The following is a 12,935-nucleotide window of genomic DNA, read 5'->3' as shown; positions in this document are numbered from 1 at the left end:
TTTTCAGATCTCTCCAAATCATAATTTGCCTTATGAAATGTGAATCCAGTCCTGCTATCCTTGTCTCTCCTGTTCCTCCTTCAAATCACCATTAGAATAGCAAGACCCTTTCAATGTAACAACTTCCCCTGGGATCTTAGAGCAAATTAAAGCCTTGTGGTATCCTATATGGTAGGGAAGCATTTATTCCCATTTTATAGCTGGGGAAACTGAGGCCACATACATGGCTAAGCTGGTAAGCTGCTGAGTTGCTAAGTATTGAACCTTGAACAAACAGTTCTCAGTCCTTGCTTACTTCATAAAAGTTTTTCATTTTTTAATATGGGAATCACTTAAATTCATAGCTCTAATATCTCTCCTAAAAATGTGGTTTGATTTTCTTAATATATCAATCTATCATGCCAGTGAATTTGTCTTTACGTGGATTGCGCTGTGTTTAATAGGTGCTCTCTCCCCCACCGTTTTTCTGTCAAACTCATCACAATAACATGTAAGTGCTGGAATTTGATTAATCGGTTGTGTAAAAGCATTTCCCTTTTAGGTTTACTTTATAAATCCCTGTAAATGGTTATTAACTTACTCCCCTGCCTTTCATGGAATTCTATTGAGCTGCTCTGGTCATCCATTTAAAGACCATGGATTCTAATGTACTTGCATACTAGGCGTTTTGGACCAGAGTGTTTACTTTCAACTGGCTGCTACTTGCAGGAGCAGTAGCTTTCACTGAAGGGAGTCTGCTCTATGTAATTTAGAACTATGTAAGTCATTTATGAACCTGGCAGAATCCATTATTTAAGTAAGCAAAAGTGACTTACAAGAAGATAAATCAAAATGCTGAATGCTTCCTGTCTGTTGCAGACACCAGTGCAATATTCTCCTCTTTGTTCTGGTTAGTTCTGGATGAAATCTGAGAGCTTTAAGAGTATAAATAAACATAGAAGCTGCACAGCTGGTTTTGATATCTCACTACTGCATATATAAGGACCTGTTTGTGATATGATGATCCTTACAGATTAGCAAAGAATTAAAAATAGACCAATTTTAGTAGTGAATTTATTGAAGACTATCTTTGATAACTGTAAGATGGTTTGCATGACCAAGTTCAGGTTGGGTCATGCTAATATATTACTCAGCTCTTAGTGTTTTCCAGGAATGCCTTGCAGAATTGAAGTTATTTCTGGGGGTGCCAGTATGAGAACATGGCTTTGTAAGGATGTTTAAATTCTGAAACGTTTGGGGGAGGCGAAGATTTGTATTGTTGCTTTCATGGCTTTGTTTTAAATCTCCAGTGTGACGTTCCCGAGGGTGGGCTAGTTCCGAAGTCTCTGTACCGGACTGCAGAAGAGTTGGAAAATGAAGACCTAAAACTGTGGACTGAAACGATCTATCAGTCTGCAAGTGTCTTCAAGGGAGCTCCACACGAGGTACAGCTGCAGTCCTCACTCCTCCTCTTTCATCTTGGTCTAGCACCCTGTGTCTTTTTTTGCTCGTATAAAATGAAAGCAGATTAGAACCTGGTCACTCAGTTTGGAATGGTTTAGAGCAGATATTTGGGTCTCCCTAAACACTCAGAATTCAAAAGCTTCTTTTGATCTCTCCTTGAAGCCATGAGTAATTCAAGCCAAAATCAGGATCTGGGTAGCTTGTGAAGAAGTAAGTGTTGGTATTTTTTAAGACTCCCCATCTCTTTTGTGGAGGAGGTAGGCTGACTGGCTACTCTATTGCATTCCCTGACCAGAGCCTGTGAACTACCATTATTAGCTTATAAAATGCTACTGGCTCTATCCACTTAATGAGTGGGATGACTTTCCCCCCTTCATGTAATACAGATATTAAAAACTCAGAACTGAACAAGTTACTCCATTTCCTTTCAAGACCTTTAAAGAACCAGGCACTTTAGATGGCCTGAGCTTTGCATCTCAATGAGTTTCACTAACTGAACTAATATTTTTAATATATGACCTGCAAATAGAAAACAGCTATTTGTGCCTTCTCTTGCTGATTTAATATGTATAAATGAGCCAGAAAGGTTTTAAAGTCTCTTTTTAACCTTAGAAATATCAGGAGTGAGAGTTTGATTTTTCCTGTTTTGCTAGAGATCTTTCTTGGAAGACCCAGACATGTGGAATGCAATCTCTTATCCCCTGATAGAAGGGACATGGCAAGTTTTATCTTCAGCAGAGGAGTTTTTCCAGTAGCAGTTTGTTCAGGCATTTGTGTTAAATACTAGTTAATCAAAACAATGTGGAAATAGTCAGAATAAGTCATTTCCCCTTTCAGTTAAATTTCACTTGTTATCCTGCATGTTCTTTTCTTGAAGGCTTTCAAAATGTGATGGGAGGAGGGGAGATGATTTTGGGGCCCTCCTGTACACCATAAACAAGCAAGAAAGCACAAACCCATGTTGTAGCTTTTGCAAGTCACTTTGACTTGCCTAACCAAGTGCAAATGTGAGAGCTTTGATGGTATCAGTGCTTTTGTTACTAAAGGTGGTACCTTTTAACCCATTCCCCAAAAGTCCTGATGCTGTAGGAGGAGCATGGATATCTGTTTATCTCTGCTTTATGAGTATATAGCTTTAGAAAAAAAATACTAAGGCTTTCAATAAAGGCCACAAAGAGATAAGACAGAAAAAGGCTCTATCTGCTCATGAAAGCTCACACAGTTCCTATCTCAAAGCAGGTAATATGATAATAAATGAGAGAGTGAATTACTATCTATTCTAGAGCACTCTTAATAATCAAAACCAATCGAGAGCCCACCTACGGCAGCTTTTCTTTCCTGGTAAGAATTTCAGCATTTACTGAGCATATTGCTATTGTCTAATCTAACTCTTCTCCTCTCCCTAGATTTTCATTCAGATTGTGGATGCCTCATCTGTGATCACATGGGATTTTGATGTGTGCAAAGGCGACATTGTTTTTAACATCTATCACTCCAAGCGAGTGCCACAGCCTCCTAAAAAGGACTCTCTGGGCACCCACAGCATTACATCTCCTGGGGGGAACAATGTACAGCTGATAGATAAAGTCTGGCAGCTAGGGCGTGATTACAGTATGGTGGAGTCCCCACTTATCTGCAAGGAAGGGGAGAGTGTGCAGGTAAGATCATTAATTTCGCTGTCAGAGCAAGGCTTTATCTTTTTAAATTTGATGTGTTTCTCCCAGCAGATACCTTAGTGTAGCAATGCAGACCATCAGCAATGGGGCTCGTTGTCTGTCTGCCGGGCATGTCTGTTTGCATCCTTCTGATGGGGTTGTGGGGAGCGACGGGTAGCTATTGTTTATTCCCTAGTAGCTGATCCCATATACGAAGCTGACAAGCAAGACTGAAGGAATACGCACAAACCACAAGTGCACCTGAATCCAAAAGCAGCCAGTAAGACACATTTTGTAGCCTAGCAGCCTTGATGGTGTTGCTTTCTGACATGAGGCTAGCCAAGCAGGGTGTGTGTGCATTAGGGAGGTTGAGGTATTCTCTAATTAGAGATGGGGCTTGGAAATTGAGACTCAGAGGTTCTGTTCCTGACTGCCCTGGGCTGTGACACTTAGGCCAAAACTTCCAAACTTTAGGCTGCTAATGCTATATTTATGTACCTAAGCAAAGTGGCCTGAATTTGAGAGGTATGGTGCACCCACAGCTGCTTTTCACTGGAAGCTATGGATGTTGATTTATTCTGAAAATCAGGCTTCTTATTCAAGTTGCCTAACTTAAGGTGTCCAAATTTGGAAAATATTGACCTTAACTTCTTCTGCGCCTCAGTTTTGCGTGTAAGATGAGGACGTTTGCAGGGGTGGTTAGCTTCACTGCTTTGAGACAGCTGCTCACTAAAATAAAATTTGCAGATGACACAAAGGTGGGAAATAATGCCAGTACAGAGGAGGACCAGAATATCATAAAAGATGATTTGGAAAACATTGAAAATTGGAGTAATAGAAATGGGATGACATTTAATAGTACAAAGTGCAGGATCATGCACTTAGAGACTAACAACAAAAATTTTTGCTATAAGCTGGATGGGACAGGAAGAGAAGACCTGGGCATACTGGTTGATCACAGGATGACTTTGAGTTGCCAGTGTGAAGCACCCATGAAAAAAGCTAATTCAATGCTAGTATTTGGCTACATCAGGCGAGGTATTTCTAGTAGAGAGAGGGAAGTGTTAGTACCATTATACAAGGCACTGGTGAGACCTCATCTGGAATACTGTGTGCAATTCTGGTTTCCCGTGTTTAAGAAAGATGAATTCAAACGGAAAGAGGTGCAGAGAAGGGCTACTAGGATGATCCAAGGAATGGAAAATCTACCTTCTGAGAGGAGACTTAAGGAGCTCGGCTTGTTTAGCTTAACCAAACGAAGGATATGGGGAGATAAGTTTGCTGTCTATAAATACATCAGAGAGGGAGAGGAGTTATTTAAGTTAAGGGTCAATGTTGGCACAAGAACAAATGAATGTAAACTGGCCATCCAAAAGTTTCGGTTTTAACCGTCAGAGGAGAGAAGTTGTGGAACAGCCTTCCATGGGGAGTAGTTGGGGCAAAACCTAACTTGTTTAAGACTGAGCTTGATAAGTTTATGGAGAGGATGGTATGATGAGATTGCCGACAATGGCATATGGCCCATCTGTGACTGCTGTGAACAAATATCTCCAGCAGCCAGGGAGGGCTCAGAATCACTACAGAGAATTCTTTTCCAGTTGTCTGGCTGGTGGGTCTTGCCCACGTGCTCAGTGTCTAACAAATCGCCATATTTGGGGTCAGGAAGGAATTTCCCCCCAGGTCAGATTGGAAGAATGCCTGGGGGGACAGGGGGTTCGCCTTCTTCTGCAACATAGATCACGTGCTGATTTGAATTAGGGTAAATGGTGGATTCTCGGTAACTTGAAGTCTTTAAATCAAGATTTGAGGACTTCAGAAACTGAGCCAGAGGCTCTGGGCCTATTGCAGAAGAAGGTGAGTGAGGTTCTGTGGCCTGTGATGTGCAGGAGGTCAGGCTACATGATCATGATGATCCCAAGTAATTTACCCCATGAGGACTGAGGTCTTGATTTTTAAGTTCCTTGTGTTTTATTTTTAACACCTCAGCAGTAGAGAGGTGAGAAGGTCTGTTTGTAATGTTCTAATGTAACTTTTGTTAGCCCCCTGTATCAGGAAAGTCTGGCTGGCCAGTAACATGGGCAGAGGAGCTGGAATGTCACCATTTGAAAACACTTAAAGTGCATGCTGGCAGTCTCCTGCTGTCTGAACAATGAATTTCATTCCAACATGCAAATACTCGACTTTGTATTAACAAGTTTATTTCCATTGTTGCTGCTTCCAGGGGTCTCATGTGACCAGATGGCCTGGCTTCTATATTCTTCAATGGAAATTTCACAGCATGCCTGCCTGTGCTACAACCAATCTGCCTCGTGTGGATGATGTACTGGCATCTCTACAGGTCTCCTCTCATAAGTGCAAAGTGATGTACTATACAGAAGTGATCGGATCAGAAGATTTCAGGTATGTCTGGTCAAGGTCTCAATGTCAAGCATTCTTTCTTGTGTCCAGCTTACTTTTTGCTTGATGGTACAAATACCAGAAGCCAAATCCACTATATTAAAAAAAAAAAATACTTTGCTCTAGTTGCCTTGCTTAGAAAGCACGCTGTGTGGACCTGTCCTGTACTTAAAGAATCGACATCGTGTAAATAAAGCCCGATGAGAATAAATAGAAAATAGCCCTGAAAAATAACTAGCTTACACCACAAGAGAAAGTGAATCCATCTCATCTTAGTTGCTAATGGAGACTTAACCCGTATCACAAAAACACGACTCGATTTAGCAGACTGGCTGGGTTCTTACTTAAAAGTTGATGCAAGTTAAAACTAAAGGACGCGCCAGTACTATGCTTAGCTGAAACTACTTCTAAGTCTCACTTTCAAGTGCAATAGATTTCTCCAAAAACATAATTGTGGTGCCCAGAGATAGTATTTTTTCTTGTTACACACAAGAGCCTCTGCATGCTGACACTAAGGTTGTAGAAGGTTCTTTAGGTTTAGTTGGTATAGTCAAGTTGAGTAGTAAATTGCACTTAAACAAAGATGCATAGCAGAACTTCAATCTCCTCTTCTGAAACCTAAAACTTCTGTCTTATTGCAGAGGATCTATGACCAGCCTTGAATCAAGCCACAGTGGATTCTCCCAGCTCAGCGCTGCCACAACCTCTTCCAGCCAGTCCCACTCCAGCTCCATGATTTCCAGGTAGTGCCACAGCAAATGAAAAGCAAATGGATGACATGGCTGGACCCTCATCTGTGGCAGCTGACTGCAATACAGCATATTCAAGTGGCATTTGCAAAAAACAAAACCCTTTTATAGATAGTAAAGTAGCTGTTTGAATTTTAAATGTAGTGTTTCTGTTCAAGTTAGATCTGACAGCTAGTCTCTTTAACTTTAACCCTAGCCCCTATCTCAGCCATAGATTTTTGTAAGCATGCTTGCACAAATCCTAACTGTAAAATACAAGGGCTCTCTTGGAAGGAAAAGAGTAATCAATGTGCTGATTAAGAATTATTTTTTAAAAAATTGCCTGTAGATGGTAAAAAGCAAAAACAATCCTACCAAAAATATTCCATAGTGCATTAGAAAGCAAACACAAGCTCTTGCCTTCTTGCCACATTATGGAATACCCTGGGATCTTCCAACTGCTGCAAGCAATCCTGCCACTGCCACTCACTTGCACTGCTGTTCAAGAGACTAAGGAAAGCAGTTCCTGGCTATTGGCCTGTGCAAATGGAAAGTCATTACAGCAGAGTTGCAGGCAAGCCATTAACACTAATACCTTTTGCATGAGCACATCGTTGGGGCATCCCAACTCTTTAGGATTTCTCTGACATTTAGGATACATCTTCACGGGGATAAAAACCCCACGGCTGGCCCAGACACTCTCTCCAGGGCTGAAAAATTGCTGTGTAGAGCTCTGGGACCCAAGGAGGGCAGAGGGTCCCAGCTCTTGGGCTCAAGGCCAAGTCCACTGATCTGGGCTAGTTGCGGGTTTTTTATCCCTGTGTAGACATACTCTTGGGGCTAAAAGTAAATGTAGCCCTTTCCTTGAACTTACTTTTTAAGCACTGATGGTGGGGAGGAGCGCAGGCTCTCCCTCACCATGACCCAAAGGCTGGTCCAGATTGGGTCCTTGGTTTATTTCTCACTCCACTCTGGAGTCACCTTTTACCCACTCCACTTACCTGCTACACTCCACAAGCACTCATTTACTGGGATTTGCTTTGCTAGGAGTGTAGGTGAACACAGTCCTCACAGCAGAATTAGGCTTGCTCCTTAAATCAGTCAGGAGGCAGTGTGGCTACAGCAGTTAACCTTTCCTGCACTTGCTCTGCCTCAACTTCATCTTTCTGGCCTCATGTACACTAGGAAAAAGCAGAACTTTCCAGCTTCCATTGGTGGTAAATAATGTAAACTGCTTTCATTGTTGCAATCACCAGTGGTGAAGTTCTTGTCTAGATTCTTTTTCCACTCTAATACATAGGTCCCAAGCTGTCCTCCTTGCCTGGGGACTCACCTGATGTCAGCTCAGGTTCTTTACCCCAAAGCAATTAGCTACTGAATCTCCAAGGCACACAGAAGATGTAAATGTTGAGTCAACACTTTTTTGATAAGTGAGCTAAAAACACAGCATTCAGAACGTTAATATTTGATGTGCCACCTGGCATTACACTGCAGTACAAGAGACTACAGCTTGGAACCCAGCACAAGTTGCTTATTTAGACCACTGGTCGAAGACCTTTCCCCTGCTAGAAAACTAAATTGTTCATCCAGTTGGAATAAGTTGCTGTATTGCTACAACCATTAATAGCTAGCTGGATAGGATCTTAGAAGGGCTGCAATAGCCTTGTTTTTGCTCATGGGGAAACATTTGCTGGAGTATTGCATGTTAGGGGTTTACTTAAGATAACAGGCTGCCCTGTTGGAAGAAAGCTGAGCCCTGAGAAATTTTGAGTAAACATTTTAAAATGCACAGTATTTGTACATCCCACTTTGTGGAAAAAATAAACTGATGTGCAGCATGTGAAGCACAACACTTGCAAGCCAATGCCGGCATGGAGTGTTGCTAACAAAGACGATAAAAGCTCAGTATTAACAAATCAGATTAGCTATGCTGAAAAACACACCCTAGTGCACTTGATCAACCCAATCAGGCACCTTCGACTTGCAGTTGGTAAAGTTTGCTTTAAAATCAAAGGCAGAGGTGGGGCTTCTCACTGGCTGCCAAGAATATTGGCAAACTAGTGCTGGGGCAAAAAACTGCCCAGATGTTAAACAGGTCGACACCCAGTGTATGTACTGTATATGGATTATGCTGGTTCTCCTACCCTTTGTATAAACTACCTATAATCCTGCTTACTGAGATTTCCTCTGAAGAGAGGTAGTTTAATACTTGATCCACAGGAGCCAGTGTTCCCAGACACAGAGGGGCTAATGCCAGAGAAGGCACTATACCGTTAACTCACGTGGTGACATTTGTGCCTGTTTTCCAAGGGCACTTCCCTTTTTGCAGGTTCTAAGGGCTCTACCTTGAAGATGGTCCCCTCTTTCTCTCTCTCTCTTTCTCTCTCTCTCTCAGATGGCGATTTTGCTGACAGCTGTAAAGAAACCGCTTCATTCAACAGTCCACATCTGCCCTGAGGTGTCTGGCTTTGTAGACCTTTTTGAGTTACAGCCACTTTTCAAGGCTGAAGATTTCTTGGGTTTTTTTTAGTTAGTAGCACTTGAGGGTTTCCTCAAAGTCTAATGCATCTTTAAAAACTCAAAGCACATGACAGCACAAACAGTCGAGGGGTTAATACACCAGAAAAGCAAGATAAAGTTTCCTCTTAATGAAGTGCTATGGCAAATAGGACTTACTTATGCAGTTTGAAATAGACCTGATTAATTTTAATACCCTTGGTCTCCTCTTTTTCATGTGATATTGCTGTTCTTCCTTTCTGCCAACAGACTATTCTGTTGGCTTTTCTCCCCTGTATTACCAATGTCCTGTCCCTGCCCTCTTGTCCATATTCATGAATTGCATATCAAATTCTGTAAATGTTTTGTAAACATATTACCTCACTGTTGGTAATAAGAAACGGTCTTTAAAAGATTTTTTTATTGTTATCAATAATAAATGTGAACTGTTTGAAAAAAAAATCAGACTCTTTGTAGCAACGGCAATCTTTGGAATCAGGTGTAATGTACAGTGGAAACTGCTGAAGGGTTTAAGTGTCTCCCAGTGGGATTCTGCAGTGCTACCGCGGGACTGGCAAAAGAGTACTTTACTCTTCAGCCCTTGCTGTGGTTTACCTTTTCCTGTTTCAAGATGTAGCTTGGTCATTGCAAACGAATGGGTTTTTCCAAGCGGAGCATAGGACCTAGGCAGCAAGGGCCCGGTCTATTGGAAAGGAGGGGTTGCCTTTTCCACAAGGAAATTGTCTCACAGTGTGATAGGACCCAGCTTCTCAGAGGAATTACCCCAGAGCCCATCTTCCTCTGGTATTGCAAACTCTACCCACATTACGACTAGCCAAGAGGAACCACGATGATTAAAGCAGGATTAAAAACTTGGAGAACAGCGCCAATAAATCTGTCACTACATAAAGAAACCACCTCTCTGCTTTCACCGGAGAGAAAACGGTTCCAAATCCTTTGATCCGGGTTTGGCGTGATAGCTGCTCTACTAGCAGAACCAATGCACTGCAATATAGTCTGTGTGTTTGATGTAATCGCTGTGGCTCACAAAACGTTTTCTTTGAGCCAGAGTCCATTCCAGAAACACACCTCAGTACAACATGGGCACGTCTACTTGAATTCAGCTGACTTATCACAAACTGAAATTGTTAGCCACCTGAACAAGTTCAATAGTACAAACTTCTTCCATTCACCACCCTGCACTTTTTTGTCACAAGAGTGACCTATGAAGAGTGTTATTCATTAGTTGTAATGACAGGTCTTCAGCAAAAGCTGAGGTAAATTTCAATGAAGATTCTAAAGCAAAGAATCTCTCTTGCCTGCCACCTGAAGATAAACCTACATTAGCTTCACATAAGTGTAGAGCAGGTCTAAGTTTTACCAAAACTTTTGGTTAGGGATGTGATTTGTTTAACTAAAATGGCTATTCCGATGTAAAGGTAACTTACACCAGTATAGTTGTTCCCTTTGAGTGCTATAAATCACCATTATAAATGCATAAGGGTGTTGTAATGTTCAAGTACGGAGAAGGCCTACGTTTTTACCTATGGCTCACCATATTAGCATTACAGTGAGTGGCAGTCCTTGCCGGCCTGTGCAGCCACCCAATTGCTGATAGGGTTTTGCCTGTTGCCTGTGCAGTACATAAGCAAGAGGTAACCTAGGCTTCCCCAGTTATGTGCAGGGCTGCCAGTTGGGGGGAAAAAAAACACTTGACAAATCACATTTCCAAGTCGCTAATAAACATGAAACTCCACATTGGTTTTTAAAACTCTCCCTTTTTGGTGAAAAACTGTCAGTGTCCATTTATTTGCAGTCATTCAGATTTTTATACAAACCTGTACAGTATCTTTAAGAGTTGTGAAGTTCTATTAGCAAAAACAGAGATGGCTGCCTGGCCTCTTTAAAGTGTGGCCAATATCTTCATGCAAGGATAAGAATGAACTACCTCTTTGCTGATCTCACACATCTGCAAAAGTCTGACAGTATTGGCACAACCTAAAAACACTTCAAGCCCCAGTTGTAGAAGGTGCTTAGTGAGGTAGTGCTAAATCAGCAGGGGGGGGGGCTGGGATACTGTTAGTTAATTTCACAAACACTAGTGCAAGGTGATGCCTTACACAGCTGCTACCCATCCTGGTGCATGAAACCACAAGGGAGTGATCCTGTCTACTTATGTTCTTGTATTTCCCTACCAGTGTTCATATTGAAACATAGGAAAAATACCTGAAACAGAGACACCACCCCTTCCCTAGAAGCAAAGGTTGCCTTAATAATCCTGCTGTAACTGAAGTTTCAGCATATGTGTTCCCCTTAATCCCTTTCACAATTGTAAACCAACATGACCATAAAAACTATATGTCTGTTTTGGTCAGCATTATAGGCTGCCTGATTTCCCACTTACACCAGTCAGAGCTGAAGCACAAGCGTAGTTACTTAGAGTGTGTGTGTGTGGGGGGGACTTGGTATTCTTGCACACCCTTGAACTGAAACAGCTTCCCTTGCTCCTGCTACATAGCTGGATGGTCCCTGACTGTTGATATGTCCACACAGCATTTTGGCACAAACCTCCTAGGCCAGAGTGAGAGACGCAGGGCTTGTGCAAGCCCTCTAAAAATAGCTGTATAGACAGAGCTCTGAAGTTGCCACTTGGGCTGGAGCTCAGGCTTGGAATGGTGTGTAGACATATGGAGACAGGCAGTGGTGCTGTGCGCCTGGCCCCGCGGTGACTTCAGCAGCTTTGAAAGCTGGGCCCATGTGCTATAGCAGACTCCTGATGTTGGACCATACCTGGCTACCCTTTCCTAGTTGGGACCAATGTATGGCCCTGGTTTTATGGAAAATGCTGGAGTGTGAGTGTGACAGACTCTGTCTCACTGCCCTATAACCGTGCTAGTCCATCTCCCATAACGGGTGCTCAAAAGTCCCCCATCAAGAGCCTCTTAAATTGAGCACGTGCCAGTCCCATTGCTTAACAGGGAGCTATGGCCCACAATAGTTACAGGGCTCAGGAGAGGATGGCTGATTTATGTGCTAATAACATACTTGGTGCCTTATAAGAGAGAGTGTTTGGAAACCTGCAGTTGATGTGGGTTGCTCATTGATCCTAAGAAGTGGAGGGGCAGCCCTGCGCTCCATTTGAGCAGTCCATTGGTACAGCAGCCCTATCCTTTAAAAGGCATACAAGGGAGCGAGGGGGCTGTTACAAGGGGGCGTATGCTTGCCTGTGCAGTGAGCTTGAATGATCAGCTAGCTGTGCTCCCTGTTGCAACTGTGGTGTACAGTACGATCACATCTTAATTTAAAGCAACTATGGCCAAAGCATTGGCTTTCAGCTGAATGTAACGCTCCAAATTAAAATCAGGCCCCAGGCACTATTTGAGCAGGCTCCAGCAGCCAGCTGTCTCACATTCCCAAACACCAGCTCATGGGTTTGGCCTCGTTGCACTCTTACTTGGAATTTTTCTTGTTTGCAGCCACTAATGCTATTAATGACAAAGCAATGAAGGCTAATTGATGGTAAAAGTAAAATTCTTCCACTGCCCTTTCAAATAACGTGCTGCCACTTTAAGGCCTGCATTTGCTACAAGTATGACAATGTCTTGGGTCTGGAAAGAAGGGGTCTTAAAATGGTCGCTGTCTGCCAGACTGGATTAGATCCATGGTAGATTTCATCCCCACCAAACACTAGTCAGCAGCACACGCTTTAGAGTACCACCACCACAGGCACTAGCTGTGGGATAAATTGACTGCCATGCAGGGCTCCTAACCCCCATAGTTAAGACAGGTTCTAAGTCCTGAAGCATCAGGTTTCATATCCCTCCCTTTCAAATGTGTTAATATTAACTGTTGTAACTAAGCCAAGCTTAATTAGCCATTACATTTTTTTTAGATTTTGCTAATTACAACATACTGTGGCAATGAGGTAACAGTAGTTCCTTTTAATCAGTTTAAAATAGGCCACCTTTAAAGTTCAGTAAATGTTTCCTTGTTCTTGTGTTGTGAACCAAGTGAGCTGTTTTCATCAACAAGCTGTAACGTTCAGTACCAGGAAAGTCAAACAGCTGGGGGGGTTCCCACTCATTGATTGAGCATTAATATTACCCATGGGCTGGTCCTCATTGATAGCAGACTCACCACACTTTGTTTCAATAGTGTTACTTACTGCTTGCATAGGTCTAATCTGGCCTTGGCTGACCCATGGGGGCTGGAGTTT

General features: G+C 42.5%; 1 protein-coding gene and 1 long non-coding RNA gene across 10 annotated transcripts in view; one reads left to right on the top strand and one right to left on the bottom strand.

Moving 5' to 3' along the window:
• The window catches only part of SEC14L1 (SEC14 like lipid binding 1), a 107,061-nt gene extending 97,880 nt beyond the window's left edge, over nucleotides 1-9,181 (top strand). For 5 of the 9 annotated variants that reach the window (XM_008163866.4, XM_024101732.3, XM_042841167.2 and 2 more), the window contains 5 exons: nucleotides 1,290-1,424; nucleotides 2,850-3,101; nucleotides 5,320-5,498; nucleotides 6,137-6,238; nucleotides 8,619-9,181. In XM_008163866.4, coding sequence (XP_008162088.1) covers nucleotides 1,290-1,424; nucleotides 2,850-3,101; nucleotides 5,320-5,498; nucleotides 6,137-6,238; nucleotides 8,619-8,634 — 684 coding nt within the window. In that variant the 3' untranslated portion in view covers nucleotides 8,635-9,181. The remainder of the gene's footprint in view (nucleotides 1-1,289; nucleotides 1,425-2,849; nucleotides 3,102-5,319; nucleotides 5,499-6,136; nucleotides 6,239-8,618) is intronic. The other 4 variants (XM_065562735.1, XM_042841166.2, XM_065562736.1 and 1 more) reach the window with 1 other exon arrangement.
• LOC112058976 (uncharacterized) overlaps nucleotides 1-12,935 on the bottom strand; it is a 107,536-nt gene that overhangs the window by 1,873 nt on the left and 92,728 nt on the right. The window lies entirely within an intron of this gene.

This window comes from Chrysemys picta, chromosome 12, assembly GCF_011386835.1.
Source record: "Chrysemys picta bellii isolate R12L10 chromosome 12, ASM1138683v2, whole genome shotgun sequence".
Lineage (NCBI taxonomy): Eukaryota > Metazoa > Chordata > Testudines > Emydidae > Chrysemys > Chrysemys picta.
The sequence above is the reverse complement of the archived record's forward strand: the minus strand, read 5'-3'. Positions and strand labels throughout refer to the sequence as shown.